This window comes from Hippoglossus hippoglossus, chromosome 21 (genome assembly GCF_009819705.1).
Source record: "Hippoglossus hippoglossus isolate fHipHip1 chromosome 21, fHipHip1.pri, whole genome shotgun sequence".
NCBI classification, from domain to species: Eukaryota; Metazoa; Chordata; class Actinopteri; order Pleuronectiformes; family Pleuronectidae; genus Hippoglossus; species Hippoglossus hippoglossus.
In genome coordinates, this window is record NC_047171.1 from 19010 (window position 1) to 43772 (window position 24763).

At 42.3% G+C, this 24763-nt stretch overlaps 1 protein-coding gene across 1 annotated transcript; it reads right to left on the bottom strand.

The window, feature by feature from the left end:
- Positions 1-2560: 2560 nt before the first annotated feature.
- On the bottom strand, positions 2561-23592 carry LOC117755109 (kinesin heavy chain-like). Its single transcript, XM_034574627.1, is given in 26 exon segments — positions 2561-2742; positions 2948-3164; positions 3637-3741; positions 5850-5921; positions 6001-6061; positions 6341-6442; positions 6671-6780; positions 9464-9540; positions 9681-9798; positions 9999-10187; positions 10419-10565; positions 10792-10998; positions 11097-11165; positions 11295-11464; positions 13154-13302; positions 14702-14850; positions 15019-15051; positions 15053-15124; positions 15455-15579; positions 19700-19787; positions 20298-20353; positions 20458-20506; positions 20864-20968; positions 21268-21341; positions 21549-21636; positions 23458-23592. Coding segments are annotated over 26 exon segments (2925 nt in total). The 3' UTR covers positions 2561-2584.
- Positions 23593-24763: the final 1171 nt, after the last annotated feature.

A 24763-nucleotide genomic window follows, 5' to 3' on the forward strand; every position in this document is an offset into this window, starting at 1 on the left:
CATCAATCTACGTTCACACACATGTCTTCTTAACCACAAATAGAAAAACTCAATGAACATTAATAATATCATTACTTAATCAATCAATTGACTTTTATTTGTAAAGCCCATATTCACAAATCAGTTTGTCTCATAGGCTTTAACAAGGTGAGACATCCTCTGTTCTTAACCCTCAACAAGAGTAAAACTACAAAAAAAAACTTTTAACAGGGTAAAAGAAGGTAGAAACCTCAGAGACACATGTGAGGATCCCTCTCCCAGGACGGACACAAGTGCAATAGATGCCACGTAACTCATTCAAATCATCATTTATCTCATTACAATCATTTTTCAACTAATTAAAATAATCAATTAACCTATTTAAATCATAATTTAAATCATATTTAAAACATTAAAATCATAATTTCCATCAGTAAAATAGTCATTTAACTCCTTTTACCTCGTTAAAATAATAATAACATCATAATTTAACTCATTAAATCATAACTTAACTAATTAAAATCATAATTTAACACATTTAATAATCATTTAACTCATAAAAATAGAAATGAGAAAAGAAAGCACTTGTTGGCAGTTAAGGTGGAATGGTTGTTAAGGTGGTCTCCAGGTTCCACTAAAGGCAAAGTGGTCAGAATAAGACAGAAGATCCGAAGAAAAGTGATCCTGTCGTATTCTACTTCCTGCGAAGACAGTAAACAAAAACCTCAGTTATACATTTTGGTTACTCTTTTCATTATCATGTTGTTGCTGTGGTTGTGGTGTTGTGTAGTTGTTGTCAGGGGGAGATATTTCATCTGGGGGCTCGTACTAGCATGTGTGATTAATTATATAATTTGATTAATAACAATGAAAGTGTTCCTTTTAAGTCCAGAAGCCTATTAATGCCGAATAGGGAAGCAACACACATAAAGCCCAATAGAGAGTTAGGGTTAGGTTGTATATTCTTGCTGTGGTTGTGATGTGTTGTCGCTAAAGTTTTCTTATTGTGTTGTAGCTGTGGTTGTGATGTTGTGTTGTTGCAGTGGTTGTGTTGTTCCTGTGGTTGTGTTGCTGTTGTTGTTGCTGTGGCTGTGGTTGTGATGTTACGGTTGTTGTGTTGCTGTTGTGGTTGTTGTGATGTTGCAGTGGTTGACTTGTTGCTGTGCTGAGGCCTGAACTATGAAGTAGGATTTGTGGTTATCAGGTTAACTTCAAGTTTAATTTCGAGTTTTCAGTCCTACGAAGCTCGTTGACTTGTTATCGGGTAAATCACCACGGTAACTTACGCTGCGCAGCTAACCTGCTCCAGGTTAAGTTGGAGATATGAGATCAAACAGTATAAAGCTCCGCCCACTGACGAATCCCTTCCTTTGAACCATGACATCATGTTCTTAGAGGGTCTGTGGAGCTGGTGTGGATTGTTTGAGTCTCTGAGGAGGACCAGGGTCTTCAGAGACCCACAAGATCCTTTGAGCTCCTCTGATGAGCTTCTGAAAGATCTAGATTCTCCTCAGAGGATGAACCTCTGTCAGCTGCTGGAGCCCAACAGAACCAGCCTGACCCGTAAAGTGCTCCCAGTACCACAGACTGCATCTGCTTCACTTACTGATACTGATGTACTGGGAGTGTTAGCGGAGGAGAACCTCACATACTTTAATACTTTGATCCTTTGAGTAGCTTCATCCTGTGAAATAAATATTTATTTGGGGGACAGATAGTTTCCAGATTTACCTTGTGACAGCCCCCCCCTCCCTCTCTGGGACTCGAACACTCACCAAAGTGACTCTACACTGTTGTGTGGTGCACACTCTCCTTAAAGGGAAGGATAAGGGAAGTTTAAATCAATGTCTGGTTGGTGAAGTGGATCTCAGCCTCTAACTCACCCAGTACATCTCAATCTCTCTGTTTGCAGAGGCTCCGACTCCTCAGAGTCAGAGTGTGTCCTCAGAGACAGTGCAGACAGTGTGTGTCCTCAGAGTCACAGTGTGTCCTCAGAGTCAGTGCAGACAGTGTGTGTCCTCAGACTCAGTGTGTGTCCACATCATGGGATTCAAACGTTTCTCATCAAGAAGCTTCTTCACTTCACTTCCACTCGTCTTGTTAGTAAACAACAGACTCAGATCTCATCGCCCTGAGTTATTTATCTAATTCACCCACGTTATTATATCATGGTCACGTAATATATTTTTACCAGGGGGCGTTGTAACTGACACTATCACACAATCCCAGATGTTTTACCAGCTGTTCTTCCTGCATTTAGCAGCTGTAACTGTTTCTATTATTCTGGATGTTTGTTGTCATCTGATTTTTATTGTACAACAGTTTGATCCTCGTTGTGAAATATGAGGCTCTGCTGTCAGTCAAAATGTCTGTGATCATTCATGTGCAGTAAACTCTGCCCCTTTCATTTGTACGTGCTCAGATCTTGATTAAGAAAACCTAAGTTAACTTAACGAGTTGAAAACTATCGTCATGTGACCACTTAGCCTGACTCTGATTGTTAGGTTAAGTTCACCCAGATATCGGAAAGATATCCTTGGTATGTTAAACTCACTTTTCAATACAGACCCCTGGTGACTCACCTGTATCTAACCTGCCGTGGCTCTTATGGGGTTGATGTTGCACTTGTTGTGTTGTAGCTGTGGTTGTGTTGTTGTCGGGGGGAGAGATGGCGTCGATTCGATGGCGCCCCCCCTCCTCTGATGGTCAGTCTGATGGATGCAGAGGATGACGGCTGCTGATGTCCGGCTCTTATTGGCTTAGCTACAAGGAGAAAGGTCACAGGTGAATCAACTGTTCATCGTTTAGTAAAAGTAAATAAACAATCAACAAATAAAAATCTGATTGTCCCGATCCTATTTCGGCTCCTCAGATTTTAATGATGTCCTGTAGCGCACCCCTGAGGACGTACCTGTCAGAAGATCTGACTCAGTCTATTGAGTTTGGATCATAGCAGCTGTTTCCTCACCTATCTGAGCAGAGTGCCCTCTTCTGGAGACATTCTTAGAGCAGACAGCTTCTTTGATGCGGTCCACTTCCTGTTGGTATCGTTTCCGGTCTCTAACAGCTGACTGCTTGGCGTCCTTCAGGGAAGATTCCAAAGATTTCACTCGCTCTGCTGTGGCCCGCAGGCGTTTTTCCTGCTTGGGCAGCTCACAGCGAAGGTCTGCGTTGTCCCGCACCAGCTGCAGAGCAAAAGTTAAACTTGTTGAAGCTTTGTGACTCAATCTGTATCAGACAGAGGCAGCTGTGGCTCAAGAGATAGAGTGGGTCGTCCACTAACCAGAAAATCGTCAGTTCCATCCCAGTCCTTTAGTGCTGCACATAGATGCACTGTATGAATGAGTGTGTGAATGGGTGAATGGTAAAACTGTAAAGACCTTTGAATGGTCATCAAGACAAAAAAATATCATAATATATATATATATATATATTACAGAAGGTGTGTATTTATCAAACATCGAACTCCAGTCAGAGTTTGTGTTATTTCTGTGTTTGAAGGGAAAGGACTGTAGAAATATAGAAATTTATTCAGTTTTCTGTCAAATGTGTTAGATAAATAAAATAAATAAACATAACCATAACTGTCCCTAACCCTAGGTAACCAAAACTAACCCTATAACATAACTAACATTGTCCAGAGGTTGAGTCACTCACCTGTTTGTGAACCTTACTGAGCTGCTCCAGGTTATTTTCTAAGAAGACGATCCTCTGTCTCTGAGCCAAACTGCCACCGGCGTCATCGCTATCGTTCTCTAAACTCTGTTAAAAAAACAATAAGTAAACATCAGCGCCGATGATCACGTTCATCACTGAACATCTGGACGTCTCAGTCGCAGAGAAACTAAGTTATGCTTTCATCATTTAAACATCTCCCCACGTCGAAGCCGATGAGGTTAATCACAAAACAAGTCAAATGTTTCAGTTCTAATATAATATCAATATCTGCAGCTAATTAAAACTCCACACTTCTATTGTATTCTACAAAGAGTGTTAGAGTCAGTAATACCTGAGGCTAATCATAGTCGTAGAGATAGATTTTTAGGGTTATGTTAGCTTAGGCTAACCCTTGTCATAGAGACAGTTGTGTCATTCATCCCTCTTTTGTTAAATTGTTTTTTTTATGCATTTTTGAATGATCCACAAATAATCTCTGAGGGTTTGGGTTCTTCATCATACAACACATCACACAGCTTCATGTCCTGCTCCAATTCTTTGAGTGTCAAGTCAGTTAATGACATTTGAAGTAGTTTCCTGAAATTATTCAGAATGAAATATTTTGCTCATTGTTGGTCTTGATTAAAACAAGTCTTGTATCTGAACTCTTAACAGACACCAGACCATAATAAAGCTCAGTCTCTTAAATGTTGTCAGACATTCTCTCCAAAGCACTTGAGCGAGCGATCTTTAATCAACTCTCCTCCCATCTCCACCATAACAACCTTCTTGACCCTCACCAGTCTGGTTTCAAGGCCACTCAACTGAGACTGTCCTCCTTGCTGTCTCTGAGCAGCTTCACACTGCTAGAGCCGCCTCTCTCTCCTCTGTCCTCATCCTTCTAGACCTCTCTGCTGCATTTGACACAGTGAACCACCAGATCCTTATTCCCCCCCTCAGGACCTGGGTGTCTCAGGCTCTGCTCTCTCCCTGCTCTCATCCTACCTCAACGACCACACTACCGGGTAACTTGGAGAGAATCTGTGTCTGAACCTTGTCCTCTCACTACTGGGGTCCCTCAAGGTTCCGTCCTGGGTCCCCTCCTCTTCTCTCTGTACACCAACCCTCTCATTCACTCACATGGCTTTTCCTACCACAGCTACGCTGATGACACCCAACTAATCCTCTCTTTTCCCCAATCTGAAACACAGGTAGCAGCAGGAATCTCTGTCTGTCTGACCCTAACCCTTGATAAGACTGAACTACTTTTCCTTCCAGGGAAAGGCTCCTCCCACCCATGTCCTGACTATTACCTTTGACAACTCTGTGTTAGCCCCCCCAGACTGCTAGGAACCTGGGTGTGACACTCGACAGTCATCTCTCCCTCACTGCCAACATTACTGCAACAGCCGTTCCTGTAGATACATGCTGCACAACATCAGAAGAATACGTCCCCTTCTCACTCAGAAGGCGGCGCAGGTTCTGGTCCAGGCTCTGGTCCAGGTTCTGGTCCAGGCTCTGGTCATCTCATGCCTAGACTACTGCACCTCCCTCCTAGCAGGTCTACCTGCTAGTGCTATCTGACCTCTGCAACTCATCCAGAATGCAGCAGTTACCAGTGGCTGCCCGCATCCACTTCAAGACACTAGTAGTTGCGAGGGACAACTGCCACTCAACAACAACACAACTGTTTCCTGTCCTGGCTCCTAAATGGTGGAACGAGCTCCACAATGACATCAGGACAGAAAGTCTACACATCTTCCTCCACAGACTAAAGACACATCTCTTCCGACTACACCTTGGTTAAGAAGATGATATCTGATAACCATCGTTAACTCTGGTGTTTGTAAATAAAATACAAATATTAAGTCAAGTTGCACTTACATGTAGCACTCTGTAGTTTGGCTTTTTTGAAGCTAATGTACTTACATGATTCTTGTTGTTCTGGGTTTGTTCCCTCATGGTTGATGCACTTATTGTGAGTCGCTTTGGATTAAAGCATCTGCTAAATGTAATGTAATGTAAATTCTCTGCATAGGTTTACAACTGACACAGACCCTCTTGTTTCAAATATGTAGACTGGTTTTAGTTCTTTCATGTTTCAGAGATTCTGTAAAGTTTAATCTTTACTGACTTTTTGTTTAGACCAGATCTGTTAAATTCACTGAAATCGAAGATGAAAGATTCTAACAGAACAACTCTGGTTTTCTTACATTCTTGACTCGGCTGCCGACATCCTGGATGAAGAGGTTACGAAGGTGATTCAGTGTCTGCAGCTCTTTGACCTGTTGGATAAAACATAATAACTCAGCTGATCTGTCACTGTACATTCAGAAGATGAACGTTAAAACAAAATCCATGTACCACTGTTTCCTCCAGACCCTTCAGATCGTCTTTGGCTTGTTCTCTTTTCTCATTCAAGAACCTGAATCACACAGAGACCAAGTTTAAAAACCTGAAGACAAATTGTGACCACAGGATCTGAAATAAATGAGTCATCTGGCTTAACTAAAATCAAAATAATAGGAGATATATATGTATTCTTCTGCTGAATAGCAGGTGGACCTGATTATCCAATTGTTGTTGATGTGGTGATGAAAAGAGCTCAGACAATGACAAAGAAAAAACGAAATATTAAATGTTAAATGTTTTATACACAAACACACACACACACATTGATTTTTAGACAGATGGACAAACTTACAGAAGTTTTTGAAGTTTCTGGTCTTTTTTCTCATCCTCAGTTTTCAGTTTGTCAAAGTCTGATTGAATCTTCCTCATCTCCAGCTGCAGAGCCTGATTCACACTGAAAAACACAGATTAACTTTATACAGAACATCTTTAATTAAATAAAAGGAACAAAATTCAGGAAACTAAAACATGGCAACATCTGAGAAAAGACAAACTAAAGTTAAACACAAGCAGAAGTTAAAATTAACACTGTACAACAATAATATGATGATATAATACTAATCAGAAAAGGTCAGGTGACTAAAAAGAGATCAGTTGTAATGTTTAATAATCAATAACATACTCTTTGAGTTGCTCAGCGTCTCTGTGTTTCTGTTCAATCTCGTCTCGGAGTCGACTCTGTTGTTTTTGATGGACTTCTCTGTGGTTCTCCATCTGTTCTTCTAAAGTTGTCTGCAGAACACAGCGCACTTCATTTCCCAAAGTTCTCCTTTAACATCCACTGATTTTATTTTGTTTCTTAGATTAAATATTTTATAACTTTCATTATGGTTGTATTATGTTTGTTATGTTTTATTATGTGTTATCCCAATGTTCCAAGATGGCGCAACAGATGGCAGCCTAATTGTGTTTGTGCGCGCATTTTTGTCTCGTTTTGTGTGTTAATTCGATTTTCTGTAGTCATACCCACAGTTCTTTCACCAGCAAAGCTCCTGAACATTAGAGGAACAACTCCAGTGGATTTATTTCCATAATTTTTGTGTTCATCGGTGGAATTACTGGACATTCTGGTCAAAGGTGCGCTCACCTTTGCACACTCAGTGAAACGCAGCTGGAGGGGGAGACGTGCTGGAGCGCTCAACGCAGACATTGTTCATCTCTTCCAGGAATATTTCTTTCCAACGTGCGTTCACTGAGCAACAAACTGGACAAGCTTCAGTTACTGGTGGCTAGAAACAGACGCATGTCTTCATCTTGAGTTTCATGGAGACGTGGCTAACCCTAACCCTCCAACTGTTCAGAGCGGACCGCGACACGCAACTCTCCGGCAAAACGAAAGGTAGGGGAATCTGTTTCTATACAAAAAGCAGCTGGAACTTTCTTCATTAACTGTAAACCCTCTCACTCTCCCTTTGAGTTCGCCTCATTTATCTTGGTCAGTGTTTACATTCCACTGCAGGCCAAGGTGCAGGAGCGCACGCTTGCCGACCAGATACTATGTGTAGCGCAAACATACCCGGCCATTGTCCTCAGCAACTTTACCAAAGGAGATCTTAGCCATAAACTCCACGAAAATACAGATAGTTTATTAAATAAGCAACCAGAGAGGAGAACACTTTGGATCACTGCTACACGACAGTCAGTGGAGCCTATCACATCATCCCATGCGCGGCTGCACTGGGACACTCTGACCACGTCATGGTTCACCTGATTTCCGCATACAGGTAGAAATTAAAGCTGTCAAAACCTGTTGTGAGGACATGTAAGAAGTGGACATGGGAGGCTGTGGAGGACCTTCAAGCGTGTTTGGACTGCACCACTGTCTGGATAAATAACCCTAACCCATACATCAGATTTTGGGAGGACGGCTGTATCCCATCACCTACCAGGGTGAGTTACAACAGTGACAAACCCTGGTTCACAGTGTAACCCAGACAGTTGAGGTTGGTGAAGAAGAAGAAGACATTTAGGAGTGGGAACAGGGACAGGTTTAAAGAGTCCAAATACAAGTTTAGCAGGGCGGTGAGAGATGCTAAACGACAGCACTCAGAGAAACTCCAACACCAGTTCTCAGCTGATGACTCTGCTTCTGTCTGGAAAGTGCTCAGACAGATCACAAACTACAAACCTTCTGCCCCCCCACTCCAGTAATGACCTGCGCCTGGCCAACTGAATGAGTTCTACAGTCAATTTGAAAGACAATGGGATAGACCTGATACCACCCCCCACCAGCCCTGCCCAGGAGCTCCACTGCCAGCTCAGCAGGGATCTTTGACTCTCCACACCTGCCCACCACAGCGCCCCCTTCCCCCTCTACCACAGTGTCACCCTTTTCCATGCGAAGCAGCCAACCTGTCCTGTCCCACCTCAAGGACATCACCAACCCCCTCCTAGATCCCCTACAATTTGTCTACAGAGTCAATAGATCTGTAGACGATGCGGTTAACATGGCTCCAATTCATCTTCCAGCACCTGGACTCCCCAGGAACCTATGCTGTATGTGGACTTCAGCTCTACATTCAACACCATAATCCCTGCTCCGCTCCAGGACGAGCTCTCCCAGCTGAGCGTGTCTGACGCCATCTGCAGTAGGATCACAGACTTCCTGTATGATAGTAGGCAACGTGTGAGGAAACAGGTCTCTGACCCCCGGAACATCAGTACCGGATCCCTCAAGGCTGCATTCTTTTTCTCTGATCTTCTCTCAGTGCACGAACAGCTGCACCTCCACTCACCAGTCCGTCAAACTCCTGAAGTTCCAGACGACACCACCCTCATCTGACACCATCTGAGGTGGGGATGAGTCTGCTCACCGGTGGGAAATCGACCACCTAGTGACCTGGTGCAGTGACAACAACTTGGAGCCCAACGCTCTGAAAACAGTGGAGATGACTGTGGACTATAGGAAGAGCCAAGTCCATCCATCACCCTGTGTGACTCTCCAGTGGACACCGTTGAGTCATTCAGCTTCCTGGGCACCTTCATCACCCAGGACCTGAAGTGGAAGCTGAACATCCGCTCCTTCACCAGAAAAGCCCAGCAGAGGATGTACCTCCTGCAGCAGCTGAAGAAGTTCAACCTGCCAAAGCCGATGATGGTGAACTTCTACACTGGCATCATTGACTCCATCCTCACCTGCTCTATCACCATAATATTCCCTGCTGTTACTGCCAAGAACCGGGGCAGACTGCAGCGCATCATTTGTTCCATAACAACAATATAACGTCAGCTGCTGGTTTAAACTAATTATTAATTATTATTATTTCTATTAGTAAAATGATATAGGAACAATAGTTTTTTTTATTGACAATTAAGGAAACACAGTTACCACTAGAGGTCGCAAAGTTAACATGTGTTTTACTGCTCTGATGTTTGATTTGATCAATAATCAATAATACAGCTTTAATGATTTTACCTTCATCTCAACAGCGTCCTTCAGTCTGCTCATGTGTTCTTTCTCTTTGTCCATCACTGTTACCTCGTGCATTTTATCTGTGCACACACACACACACACACACACACAAAACAGACACAGTCAGTCTGTCATCTTCTCTGAACTGACTTTGATGCTGACAGACAGCTGCTAGCCAATCAGAGAGCAGTGCTACCATTTAACCATGGTGACTTCTGACCTTGAGCCTGGAGCTTGGCGAACTCCTCCATCAGAGCATCCTGACTTTCTTCCAGCTGCCGCTTCTTCTGCTCCACCTTATGAAGGTCGTCAGTCAGAGACGACGACTTCGCCTGGAGCTGAAACAACAGAAACGTGACATACCTAAAATGAAAATGTAATAAAGATATTGATAGTATTATAATTACCTTATATAGAATGTAGTGATTTTTAAGTTGATCGATACAGACGCTGAAGTTATTTATAACAATATTGGCGCTGACAGGTGCTGAGCTCTTACTGACTGTCAGACAGGAAGAAAAACTTCCTCTCATCTCACCTGTGAGACGAGCAGCTGGAGGTGGCTAAGCTCCGTTTCGCTCGCCAACCTCCTGTAGGTGTTTTCCTTCAAGTCGAGCTCCAGCTGTTTGCTGTGGGTCACTAGAGACTTCACCTCAGACTTCAGCTTACTGATGTAGAGACGAGCAGTGGTGAACTCGTCCTCCATTGCTCCACTTGTCTCCATCATCTGAAGAGAGACGAGTTTATTAACGACACGATTAGTTTGACTTTAACAAACTCTTCTCATTGTAATCTTTTCTAATCTTTAATATTTTCTACACCAATTGAGTCAATGATAGAATAATGAATATACAGTTGTAATAATTAGGGAATAATCCTTTGTAGGAGACAAAAGATGTTTCGTTCTCAGACATATCGAGTGTTAGCGGTAGAGGACAATGACTGAAATGAGTCTTACAGCTTTGAGGTCGCTTGTTCCGAGGATGCTGCCAATGTCTCCCAGGTCTCTTAGCAGCAGATTGAGGATCTCAGCAGATCTCTTCTTATGATGCGAGCTGAGATCCTGCAGAGATGAGAACTCCCTCTGAACCGTCTCCAGACTCACCTACAAATACCAGAGAAGAAGAATAGCTGATTGCTACAAAACTTTCACAGTTTAGACGAATAAAGACAACGAACCCTGTTCAGAGTCACAACACATCCCACTTTTACTCAATTCATAGAATTAAGTGTCAAGAGTGATAAATTTCAAAATGTTTTACTTGAGCAACATCTGGTGGTGGTATCAGTTATAACATGGTAGCAGATAGTCAAAAAGGGGTTAACCTCACAGTTTTGTGTGCAAGCTCCTCATTCAGCTGTTCGTTACAGCGGTTCTTGTCCTCCACCTCCTGACTCTTGTGGTCGTAGTTGACGGCGAGCTCCTCTAAAGCCTGAAGCACCTCCTTCACTTCCTCTTTGGCGGAATCATTGTCTCTGTGCAGCCGCGACAGCTCCCCCTGCAGACGCTCATAGTCCTGACGGCTCAACGCCAACAGCTAGACGAGTGAAGGGATCAATAATGGTTATCAATGGGTGGTTATAAATGATGGTTATCAGTTATTAATTCATGGACATATGGGACAGTAACACTTACCTCATCCTGATCGATCAGCTGCTGTTTAAGTTTCTCTGACAACTGACTCTGTTGATTGATCTCATCATCCTGAAACATGAGTCACCATATCAATAACCATTACCTTAACATATTGTTACTCTGACTAACCATTACTCAAACTAAAGATAATTACCATAACTAACTAAAGTAACCTGAGCAGATTCAGGTGAGACTCACTTTGTCATCCAGCTGCTTGTAAAGGTCAGTGATGAGCGCCTCATATCGAATCTTCTCCTCTTCAGATAGAGGGTCGCTGGGCGTGGCCAAGCTGTCCATCACCAGTGTGGTGTCGGTGGTGCTCTTCCTGTTCCTGTTGCTCAGCTGCTCGTCCACAGGTACACACTCACCTGGACAGACATTTAACTTCTTTCATCAACCAATCACAAGCTTTAGATTTAGCTGTGCTGCACCACTCATGTCATACGCTTCACTCTCCACCTCACTGCTCCAATCATGTTACATCTCATTCTCCACTGCTGCATCAGTATTGCTGCCTCCACCACCCCAGCATCCACCTGTAGGCTCCGACGGGGGTTATAAATATTTGCTCATCACTCCTATATCTGGGGGAGTGACGAAGTCGGAACGTCAAACAGTATGTTTTGATGCAATAAACATTTCACATGTCAGTTGTCTGACTGAACTATTACTGCCACTTTTCCATGATGTTACAAACTGGTTCTTCTCATGTAGTGAATCCTGTTGTTGTGTTGATGTGTTCAGTTCCATCAGCATCTGTTGGACTTGTGTCCTGGGAGATGATCCTCACATGGGACTCTCTGAGCTTTATTTACTGTTAATAAAGTTTTTGTTTTACTCTTGTTGAGTTAAGAACAGAGGAAGTTGATCCTTGTTAACATTTATGAGACAAACTGTCAATATGAGACAAATAACATGTGATTGATTGATGATTACTGTTCCTGTCCTGTTACTATTACTTTTCTATAACTATTACCTTTACTGTTACTAATACTATTAACATTTAATTTTACTGCTACTAATGCTATTACTGTTACTTTAATTAGTACTAGTATTTTTACTATTAATGGTACTTTTTTAGAACTTTAGTTCTAGTAATATTACTTTTAATGTGACTGTAACTACAACTATTAGTACAAATTTCTAACCCCTATTACAATTACTTTCACTGTTACTAATTCTATTGCAGTTACTATCACTAATACTACTAATAACATTATTAGAGTTTAATTTACTATTACTTTTACTAGTTCTAGTAATGTTACTTTTACTGTTACTAATACTATTACGAATAATTTTACTGTTACTATAACTATAACAATTGCTGATACTATTACTTTCATTCGTACTAGTAACAGTATTAGTATTAGTACTTATACTGGTACTATTACTAGAACTAGTACTTTTACTGCTATTACTAATACTATTGCTATGTAGGCTACTATGTGTATTTATGTGTATATATACATATATGCATATAATTATTATTATTATATACATTCAATATTTAGTACTTTTACTGTTATAAACAATACTAATACTATGTACTATGTAAGATACTATGTATACATATATATATATATGCGGATATATACATATATATGTATACAATTATTATCATCTTAATTTTAATCAAACTTTTTATAAATAATGTTAGTATTTTTTTTAGAATACAGGACAAGATGTTAGAAAATATCTCTTGTACGTTTGAAGGTCTTCTGCACAAATGAAGTTACAAACTACCAGGAGATGTTAGCAGCCACTAGCGGATGTTAGGGACTGATCTTGAGTTGTGCACCTTAGCGTCATCGAGTGTTTTTGGACGAACTTAAGGGTAGGCTGAGGCTAAAGGTAAATCTGAGTGGCTACTGGCTTGTATGGGGGTTAGTGGGGTAGGTACCCCTAAGTGGGGTAGGTACCCTAACCCTACCCCAGTACTATGAAAGTCATGTTGCTGCTCAGTAGATCAGACATCATGACCTCTATGGCTTTTTTATGACCCACCTTCCTGAAACAATGATGGTTTTAAAATGTGAACACTGGATTATTTTGTTCACCTTTTCTCCAGCGTTTCAGCTCATTCTCCAGTTTCTGAATGACAACGTTCAGACTCCTGTTCTTCTCTTTCTCCTTCTCATACTTTTTCTTCCACTCCTCTGCCGTCAGCTCCAGGTTCACAGACACAGTGTTCTTTATGGTTTTAGCTCTGAAACAGAAACACAGGATGTGGTTCTACCTGGGACATCCTGTGCGAGTCAAGTCGCTGCTCGTGTCGATAGAAGGAAAACTGTTGATGAATGTATTTTCATTGCAACATACAGGCGAACTGATCTCATTTAGAACTTCAGGAATCTAGGTAAAGTACTGCTGGTACAGAAGAACTAAACTACTGTACTGAAGTATAAATAATACTTGTGCTGCAGCTCTGACTTCTGACCTTTTATTCCACATTATTCATCTGAAGACCTAGAATTCGATTTTTTCCACCTCGCAGTTTCTATGACTATGACAGCCACCAATCAAAATTTAATTATACCATCCATATCTGTGCAGACTCATCATTTGTCATGACAAGTTTTAAGTCATTTAATAAGTCATTAAGTATCTTGCTTTATTATTATTTCATGCAAGTATTGCATGATTCTTGCATTACAGCAGAAGCATGTTTGTAAGGACACTGTGACCTTTGACCATAATTTAGATTTCAGTCAGGACCATTCTAGTCAAAGAAATCTTTATTTGAATCTGCATAAGTAACATTTGGCAGCATGGCTCTGGGACCTCCCTGCCCGTCCACATTGATACATGGGGAGCCTAAGACAGAGAGAGCACACCTCTCCATCTTTTCGTCATGTGGGCTGATGGGCAGACTGATGGACGGACTGTACGACAGCCTGATGGACGGACTAATGGATGGACTAATTGACAGACTAATGGATGGACTGATGGGTGGTCTGATGGACGGACTGATGGACGGTCCGATGGATGGATTGATGGGTTGACTAATGGATGGACTGATGGACGGACTGTTGGACAGTCTGACGGACGACTGATGGATGGACTGATGGATGGGCTAATGGACGGACTGTTGGACGGTCCAATGGACGGACCGATGGGTGGACTGATGGGTGGACTGATGGACGGACTGTTGGACGGACTAATGGGTGGACTGATGGACGGTCTGATGGACGGTCTGATAGACAGACTGATGAACGGTCCGATGGACAGACTGATGGGTGGACTGATGGACAGACTGATGGACAGTCTGATGGACGGACTGATGGATGGACTAATCGACAGACTAATGGACGGACTAATGGATGGACTGATGGACGAACTGATGGATGGACACACATTAAAAATTATGTGAATGTCTCTACAGATTCTGGAGAATCAACTTTGTTTTTCTAAAATCCCAAATTTCATGAGTTTGTGCTGAGATGTTTTTTTGTTTCTCAAGATCAGAAATAAAGTAAAAGAATCAATGACAGCGATAATGTCATCAATGATCCTACGACAACTGCAGCTTTGATATAGAATTCATTTGAAGACTCTAAGTATTTTACTTTGGCAAGTACTGTATCTCAGGGCTTCCTGTTCAGTACCTCTGTCCAAACATGAGCGTGGACTTGGTCTCTGTCTCATTGTAAATGGACGGCGAGCAGCAGATGATGATGGTCGTTCGGCAGTTTCCTCCCAAAGAGTCCTGAAGAATTCGAGTCATCTTACTGTCTCTGTACGGGACGTGGGTTTTCTACACACCATAAAGACACAAACATGTCAAATATCTTCATACATGTTGACAGATCTAATACCTTACAAAAATAAAATCATCAAATAAATGTATTACTGAGCACAGGAAGTAAAGTTGTGTAACACTAGGACACTGAAGCAGTGAGACAGGAAGTCACATGTCACTAACCGTCCCTTCACTCAAAGCAGCGATGACGTTCCCTGAGAGCCGACAGAGACTTGTTGATGTTCTTTGCTTCGTCCAACACGGCGCCCTCTGCCCCTGTCTTACTCACCTGAACAACAGAAGGACAGACAGGTCAAAAACAAGACAGGTGAGAGAGAGACGAGGGAAGACAGGTAAATAGAGATAGACAGGAGAAAGACAGGCAGGTGAATAGAGACACACAGGGAAGGATAGACAGGTGAATACAGACAGACAGGTGAATAGAGACAGAAAGGTTGGAGACAGACAGGGGAAAGACAGTTATGTGAGAGAGAAAACCAGTTAGAGACAAACAGGTGAGATACAGACAGGTTAATAGAGAAAGACATGTTAGACAAGTTAGTGTCAGATAGGTGAAAAGACACAGACAGGGGAGGGCAGACAGGTGAGAGACAGACACCTTCTCGCTGCCTGCCAGGTCGACCAGGTAAAGTTTTCCCGACAGTTTCGTCTCCGTCTCCACATTCTCCTGCTTGATGTTGATCTGAAAAATACTGTGACTTCGAGAGCTGTGCTCGTTCATGTCTGCAAGAGGAAAACCACATTAAATCAGTCATTGTCCTCAGAGGAAAAACACGTAAACACATTAAAGGAGATCCCTTATGCTTGTTTTTGGGGGTTCTTCGTTTTGATTTGGAATTTTATTTGAAAAGATTCACAAGCTCCAAAGTTCAGAAATAACTTTAGTTTCTTTATTCTATAAATTTCTGCAGCAGCAGGAGGATTCAGCTCATTGTTGGCACTGTTGGTTTCTCTATAATTTTTAAAGTCTCGACTTAAATATGTGGAGAGCCTTGAGATCATATGCACTGCTCAAAGGAATTAAGGGACACTGAAATCACACATCAGATCTTAATGAATGATTCAAGTTGAAAATCTTTACTGATGAACATTGTATAATTATTTGAGAACAAAATGTCTTAACAACGACCAATCAGATGCACCAACACATGACGTCTAATAGGTGCTCAACTGGATTTAGGTCAGAGGAGCAGTCAATGGCATCAATGCACCAGGAGGAACCCAGGACCAACTGCACCAGGAGGAACACAGGGTCTACTGCACCAGGAGGAACCCAGGGTCCACTGCACCAGGAGGAACCCAGGACCAACTGCACCAGGAGGAACACAGGGTCTACTGCACCAGGAGGAACCCAGGGTCCACTGCACCAGGAGGAACCCAGGACCAACTGCACCAGGAGGAACACAGGGTTCTACTGCACCAGGAGGAACCCAGGGTCCACTGCACCAGGAGGAACCCAGGACCAACTGCACCAGGAGGAACACAGGGTCTACTGCACCAGGAGGAACCCAGGGTCCACTGCACCAGGAGGAACCCAGGACCAACTGCACCAGGAGGAACACAGGGTCTACTGCACCAGGAGGAACCCAGGGGCCACTGCATCAGGAGGAACCCAGGGTCTACTGCACCAGGAGGAACAAAGGGTCCACTGCAACAGGGGGAACCCAGGGTCCACTGCACCAGGAGGAACCCAGGGGCCACTGCACCAGGAGGAACCCAGGGTTACTGCACCAGGAGGAACACAGGGTCTACTGCATCAGGAGGAACCCAGGGTTACTGCACCAGGAGGAACCCAGGACCAACTGCACCAGGAGGAACACAGGGTCTACTGCACCAGGAGGAACCCAGGGGCCACTGCATCAGGAGGAACCCAGGGTCTACTGCACCAGGAGGAACAAAGGGTCCACTGCAACAGGGGGAACTCAGGGACCACTGCACCAGGAGGAACCCAGGGGCCACTGCACCAGGAGGAACCCAGGAGCCACTGCACCAGGAGGAACCCAGGACCAACTGCACCAGGAGGAACACAGGGTCTACTGCACCAGGAGGAACCCAGGGTCCACTGCAACAGGAGAAAACCAGGGGCCACTGCACCAGGAGGAACCCAGGACCAACTGCACCAGGAGGAACCCAGGGTCCACTGCACCAGGAGGAACCCAGGACCAACTGCACCAGGAGGAACACAGGGTCTACTGCACCAGGAGGAACCCAGGGGTCCACTGCAACAGGAGAAAACCAGGGGCCACTGCACCAGGAGGAACCCAGGGGCCACTGCATCAGGAGGAACCCAGGGGCCACTGCATCAGGAGGAACCCAGGGTCTACTGCACCAGGAGGAACAAAGGGTCCACTGCAACAGGGGGAACCCAGGGTCTACTGCACCAGGAGGAACTCAGGGGCCACTGCACCAGGAGGAACCCAGGGGCCCCTGCACCAGCGTAAGATCTGACAATCGCTCTGAGGATTTCATCCTGGTACCTAACAGCAGTCAGGGAGCCGTTGGCTGTGACGGTCTGTATGACCCTCCCAGGATCTGCCTCCTCAGACCTTCACTGATCCACCAAACTGGTCATAGATGATGTTACAGCAGCTTCACGTTCACCACAGCTTCTCCAGACTCTTTCACACCTGTCACATGTGCTCAGTGTGAACCAGCTCTCATCTGTGAGGAGAACAAGGCTCCAGTGGTGAACCTGCTGGTCCTGGTGTTCTCTGGTGAATAGAGCTGTGAGCTCAGGTCCCACTAGAGGACGTCGGCCCTCAGGCCTCCTCATGGAGTCTGTTTCTGACAGTTTGGTCAGAAACACACCAGTAGCCAGATGGAGGTCATTTTGTAGAGCAGTGCTCCTCCAGTTCCTCCACAAAGGAGCAGATACTGGTCCTGCTACTGGTTTGATGCTCTTCAACTGTCCAGCTTTCCTGGTGTAACGGTCTCCTGGTGTCTCCTCCTGTTCCTCCTCACACAAAGGAGCAGCAACAGTAGTGACAAGGAGCAGAACCCCGAACTAGAAGGAGTCAGGAATGATCAGCAGAGAGCAGCTGTCTGTGGACACCACATTAGAAACATTCCCTGTTTGGGGCTCGTCTTGCTTCTGCCTCCATTTCACCTGTTGTTACTTTGATTTGCTCCAAAGCAGAAACTGATTCACAACCACTGGTTCTTCTAATGGACACTTTGATTTCTGAAGTTGAACTTTACACTGTGAACATTAAGGTTCCCTCACTCAACTGAGCAGTGTATATATGATTTGGCCATATACAAATTAAATTGAATTGAATTGAAAAGTAGTTGTAGTAGTGCTTTCAGTAGTAGCAGTAGTAATAGTAGTCGTTAGTGGTATCAGTGGTAGTATGAAGTATCAATATTAGTATCGTAGTAGTAGTATTAGTAGTATAAGTACTTTCAGTAGTAGTAGTTGTTGGGACCTGGTATTTGTGAACTACAGTTCGGCCTACATGTGTAGGCCAAATCCCGAGCACATGTTCTTTGTTCTGGAGACAAACCAGAGCCTCCAGAACTCAGTCTCCCAGGGGGCTTGAAACGTCACACAGAGGTGTGAAAACCGACCGGAGACACAAGTTTCAACCACTATTGGTCACTCTGGGCCTCATGACCCATGAGGTCACCAGGCCAATATAAGCCCAGCTCTCCCCCCTTCTTTCTCTTTCCACGCAACCCTCCGAGAGGAGAAGTGCGGCTATCCAGCTCACTTTCTCACCTCTCTTTCTGCTCAACTTCAATGGAGGAGAGATGCAGCTTTCCACTCACCGAGCGAGGGAATCTTCCTCCCAATCCAAGCTCTGCCAACCTTCAAGCAGGTCTGACTGGAGCAGACTGCTAAAACATTCCAAAAGGCAGCGACGCGAGGTCCTGCCTAACAAATGGCACAAGAGCTGCATCGCGCAGCAGAACTACAAAAACAGGAGCCACAAACCAGCAAGACGACTTCACTGGACTTCGAACAGCACATCAACCTTTTTTCCCTTTTCATGGACGGGTAACACAACTGCGCTTAATAATTATACTAGGCTAAGCAAAGACTGTTTATTCGATTCCATGTGATGTTTATAAGTTTGATTTGTGTTGCTGTGATATTTTGGTTATAAGTTATTTGAAAGTTAATGTTAGTTATGTTATGCTCTTCATTCTTTCTTTGCATGCATCTAGTAACTTTCTCTAATTTGGCACCAACACACACACACATATCTCCACACACATCTCTCTGACCCCCGCTACATGTCGTAAACATACCAGGGGGATGGTTTATTGCCCTCAAAGGGGCCAGCCGCCATTTTGAAAGCACACTCACTCACACAGACACACACACACATACTCACATACACATATTTATATAGTAAGTACACCTCTAGTAATTTGTGTTTTTATACTTTATTATCTTCATAATAAATGTTTTTTCTTTCACAAATGTTGTTTTAATGAATGTTGCATAAGTGTGAATTTTACCTCCTTCTACACTGTCAAGAACTCGATATCCTTCAACTTTGCTAACTATCTATATGGTAATTTTGGTAGTTATTAATTTAATTATTAATCAGAGTTCCAAATTTGTAGTTAGTACTTTTATGAGACTTAATCAATAAATTGGCTATTTTTTCCCTTCCTCTGAAGGGTGGTGCCCCGAGGTAACTTTAATCAATTAAAGTTAGTATTTAATATTCATATTTTGAATATGAATATTCAATATTTTATTTTGATAACCAAATTTATTGAATGCCGAAAGGCCCACCATTTAATGGTATCACGTTTAATGCATTATTGCACAACATAGTGGTAGTAGTTGTAGAAGTAGTAATATCAGTAGTAGTAATAGTAGTAGACTCACTGGTCACTGCGACGTGTCTGTTTGCTTTTCCCTCGTCGATAACGTCCATCACCTCATCAGGACTAGAAACAAAACGCTCTGTACAACCCTACACAGAGTACACTATTACTGCAGTATTCATGTAGTACAAGTGTCAGTAATGATGTTGTCAAACATGTTGTAGTACATCTAGTAGTATGTGTTACAGTACATATTGCAGCACATGTTGTAGTACATGTAGTGGTAGAAGATGTAGTTGTACGTGTAGTTGTACTCGTGGTTGTACATGTAATATATTTTGCAGTACCTGTTGTAGTAAATGTTGAAGTGAATGTTGTAGTACATGTAGTAGAACATGTGGTTGTACATGTAGTTGTACATGAAGTAGGACATGTTGTAGTACATGTGGTAGTATATGTATTAGTATGTGTAATAGTATGCAGTAGAACATTCAGAAGAACCTGTAGTAATACACAGTATGTTGCAGTACATGTAACAGAACATGTGGTTGTACGTGTAGTTGAACCCATGTAGTAGTATGTGTCTTAGTACATGCAGTCGTAGATTCAGAAGAACGTGTAGTAGTACACAGTATGTTGTAGTACTCCAGATCAGATACCTTTACGAAGGGAACCCTGTTCTTGTCCTCGTGAACGGCCAAGTTTATCTTTGACACTAAAACATGAAATCATGAGTCAGCAGGTTCATTTTACTGAATCGTATCTGATCAATAAGATTCATTGATTATTGATTAATCAATAACGATGTTGAATCCTTACCATCCAGCAGGTCTCGGATTTTATCCAGGTAGATTTCAAAATAAGATACCTGCAGAGAGACAGTTTTATTAAGACGTTAAACCTAAACTACAATCACAGATTCATTGAAATTAATTTATTGTGATTAATGACTGATTTAATGTTTTGCAATCTTTGAAAAACAGATTAAAATTTCTAATCCTTTTGTACAACTGGACCATTTTATTATGAGATGCAGATACTTATATTTTAAAGATGTAAACATGATTATTATCATTTTGACGTACTTTATTTTCCTTCTATAAAACCATTACAAGTACTTTGATTCACGGATACTTTGTGGAATTTGTACTTCAGAGCTTTTAAAAGTAACTGAATTTAATTTGTTATCATGAATGTGGACAAATAAGTTCAGTGACATCATCACCTTGATGTGAAACTCCAGGTTTTCGTCCATCGAGTAGATGTGATCAAAAATGTCTCGAGAGATCCGTGGAATGATTCCCATCAGAGGAGGGTCGTGAAGGTTCCCCTGAAAAAAAAACGTTAAGTATATCAAACAATCGGACCACGTGATTAAAACATTAGAAACCCAGTTAAAACATTAATAAAACATGATTAAAACATTAATAAAACATGATTACAACCTTGATAAATTCCCTAATCCTAATATTATTTCAAACATTCTTAAAACATGGTAATTTTGAACATAATTAAAAACATATTGAAAGATCATTCAAACATCATTGAAACATAATTAAAACATATATATTGTTTAAACATAAACAGACACAAGTTGCTAAAACATTTTAGCTTTATTTAAAAACTCACCTCCATAGTGTGAGTCTTTCCTGAAGCCGTCTGACCGTATGCAAAGATCGTCCCATTATATCCGCCCAACACATCTGCAACACAACAATATATAATAACAAGAACAACACACAATACACATAACAAACCACAATTACAACACAACATAACAACAACGATTTTTTCCTCACTTTTGTTTTATCCAGATACAAAATATTTATATAAAAACAATCTGTGACTGTACTGATCAGAGAAAGACAGACAGGTAGACAGACAGGTAGACAGACAGACAGGTGCCTGACCTCGGACGATCTGTTTGGCACACGTGTCGTACACCTGAACTTGTTCCGTGTTCGGAGCGAAGACTCTGTCAAACACATACGGTTTCCCCTGAAACACAGGAAACAACCTGTTAAAATAAAAGCCTCTGTTTGACTGTCACCACCCACAGCGTCTCTGAGGGTGTTAAAAACAAACACATCCCCACTGAACTGGAAACATTGACTAATCAGAACATAGAATAAAACGAGAACAGCCTGTACAGATGTTGTGATGAACATCTGTCCAAAGATGTTCACGTGTCTATATTTTACAGCAACAGACAATAACGAAAAGTAACAGACAGTTACAGACAGTTACAGACAGTAGCAGACAGTAACAGACAATAACGGACAGTAACAGACAATAATGCAGTAACAGACAATAACAGACAATAGCAGAGAAGCAGACAGTAACAGACAATAACGAAGAGCAACAGACAGTAACAGACAATAACAGACAGTAACAGACAATAACAGACAGCAACAAACAATAACGAGCAGTTACAGACAGCAACAGACAATAACGGACAGTAATAGTCAGTAACGGACAATAAAAGACAACAACAGACAGTAACAGACAACAACAGACAGTAACAGACGGTAACAGACAGTAACAGACGGTAACAGATGGTAACAGACAGTAGCGGACAGTAACAGACAATAACAGACAATAACGAACAGTAACAGACAGTAACAGACAGTAACGGACAGTAACAGACAATAACAGACAGTAGCAGAGAAGCAAACAGTAACAGACAGTAACAAACAGCAACAGACAGTAACGGACAATAACAGACAGTAACAGACAATAACAGACAGCAACAGACAGCAACAGACAATAACGAACAGTAACAGACAGTAACGGAATATAACGGACAGTTACAGACAGTTACAGACAGTAACGGACAATAACGGACAGTAACAGACAATAACAGACAGCAGCAGAGAAGCAGACAGTAACGGACAATAACAGACAGTAACAGACAATAACGAGCAGTAACAGACAGTAACGGACAATAACGGACAGTAATTGTCAGTAACGGACAATACAAGACAATAACAGACAGTAACAGACAATAACAGACGGTAACAGACAGCAACAGACGATAACAGACAGTAACAGACGGTAACAGACGGTAACAGGTGGTAACAGACAGTAACAGACAGTAGCGGACAGTAACAGACAATAACAGACAATAACAGACAATAACAGACAATAACGAACAGTAACAGACAGTAACGGAAAATAACGGACAGTTACAGACAGTAACAGACGGTAACAGACAGTAACAGACGGTAACAGACAGTAACAGACGGTAACAGACGGTAACAGGTGGTAACAGACAGTAACAGACAGTAGCGGACAGTAACAGACAATAACAGACAATAACGAACAGTAACAGACAGTAACAGAAAATAACGGACAGTTACAGACAGTAACAGACAGTAACGGACAGTAACAGACAATAACAGACAATAACAGACAATAACAGACAATAACGAACAGTAACAGACAGTAACGGAAAATAACGGACAGCAACAGAGAGTAACAGACAGTAACGGAGAATAACGGACGGTAACGAACAATAACGAACAGTAACAGACAGTAACGGAAAATAACGGACAGTTACAGACAGTAACAGACGGTAACAGACAGTAACAGACGGTAACAGACAGTAACAGACAGTAACAGACGGTAACAGACGGTAACAGGTGGTAACAGACAGTAACAGACAGTAGCGGACAGTAACAGACAATAACAGACAATAACGAACAGTAACAGACAGTAACAGAAAATAACGGACAGTTACAGACAGTAACAGAGAGTAACAGACAGTAACGGAGAATAACGGACGGTAACGAACAATAACGGACAGTAACGGACACTCACCGACACAACCACCGTCTCATCTCCATTGAATTTGGGGATAAATTTGTCTCCGCGGCTTCGCTCCGCTTCGTTCAGCGGCCTGAAGCGACACATCACCTTCACCCCGCACAGCCCGCACTGCCCCGCATCCGCCATCACCGTCAACACACCCTGGTCCTTCTCCTGGTCCTTGTCCTGATCCTGATCCTGGTCCTGGTCCTGATCCTGATCCTGATCCTGATCCTGATCCTGGTCCTGGTCCTGGACCTGGTCTTGGTCCGGTCAATACAAACCAAACCACGGATAAATCACCCGAAATTGACCGGCAGAGACGCTCTGAGCTCGGTCAGATCATCGAGGAGGCTCCGCTGAACACTCCCATCACACTGGAGCCCCGAGCCGTGAGGAACTCTGGGACATGGAGTCAATCTGTGAAAATGTGTAATGACATCATTGATCAATAATTATGATCAGTTATTGATCACACTTAGTATCAATGACTGAACCTTCTATTATTAGAACATGAATTAAAGCTTTTGATGTTTTCAATCATCACTCATGTGATTCTCATGTTTTCATCACACGTGAAATAAAAACACTAAACACAGATAAAATCTATCTGTAGATACAAACGATATCGTTATCAATAACTGATGCAGTTAGGGTTAGTATTTCATCAAACAGGCTAAATTCAAATCCTGGTTAACTCTAATAAGTCTGGCTTATTTCAGTGAGAGATCTATTCCTTGAATTAATTCCTGCTCAGTCACCATGGTAACTCATACTTCAGAGCCAGCCTGCACGGTACCAGTATAATGGTCTAGCTATGTTTAGCTGTGTCTCAAAGAAAGTCACAAACAAGTTGTTCCATCCAAAAAAAATAAAAGTTTCTGTCACAATCTGTTAGTTTGTCAAAGTTTAGTTGAACAGTTTATTAGTTACCTCTTTCAAGCCGTGAACAAAAGAAATGAAAACATCCCCATGACAAAGAAGACTGTTTGAATTTATTCTGACATCTCTCTAACTTCTGTTTCTCAGACTTCAATTGAATTTTCAGTTTCTTGTTCTTTGATACCGAGGAGAAGATGCCTTTTATAAATAGAACAGACAAAGGTGTTCAAGTAGCTGATGAAGTTTCTGGTAATAACAATATAAACCTTATCAGCTCTGAATGTCCATGATCAGGTTCATCAGGTCTGAAACTTCATCAGGCTCATTCACAGTAAATGTATCTATGATAGATCTGATATTATACAGCTTCATATCCACAGTCTGACTCAAACTAGTTTTTCAGCTTGTTGCTTAAGTTGTCAGAGACAGAATTCAC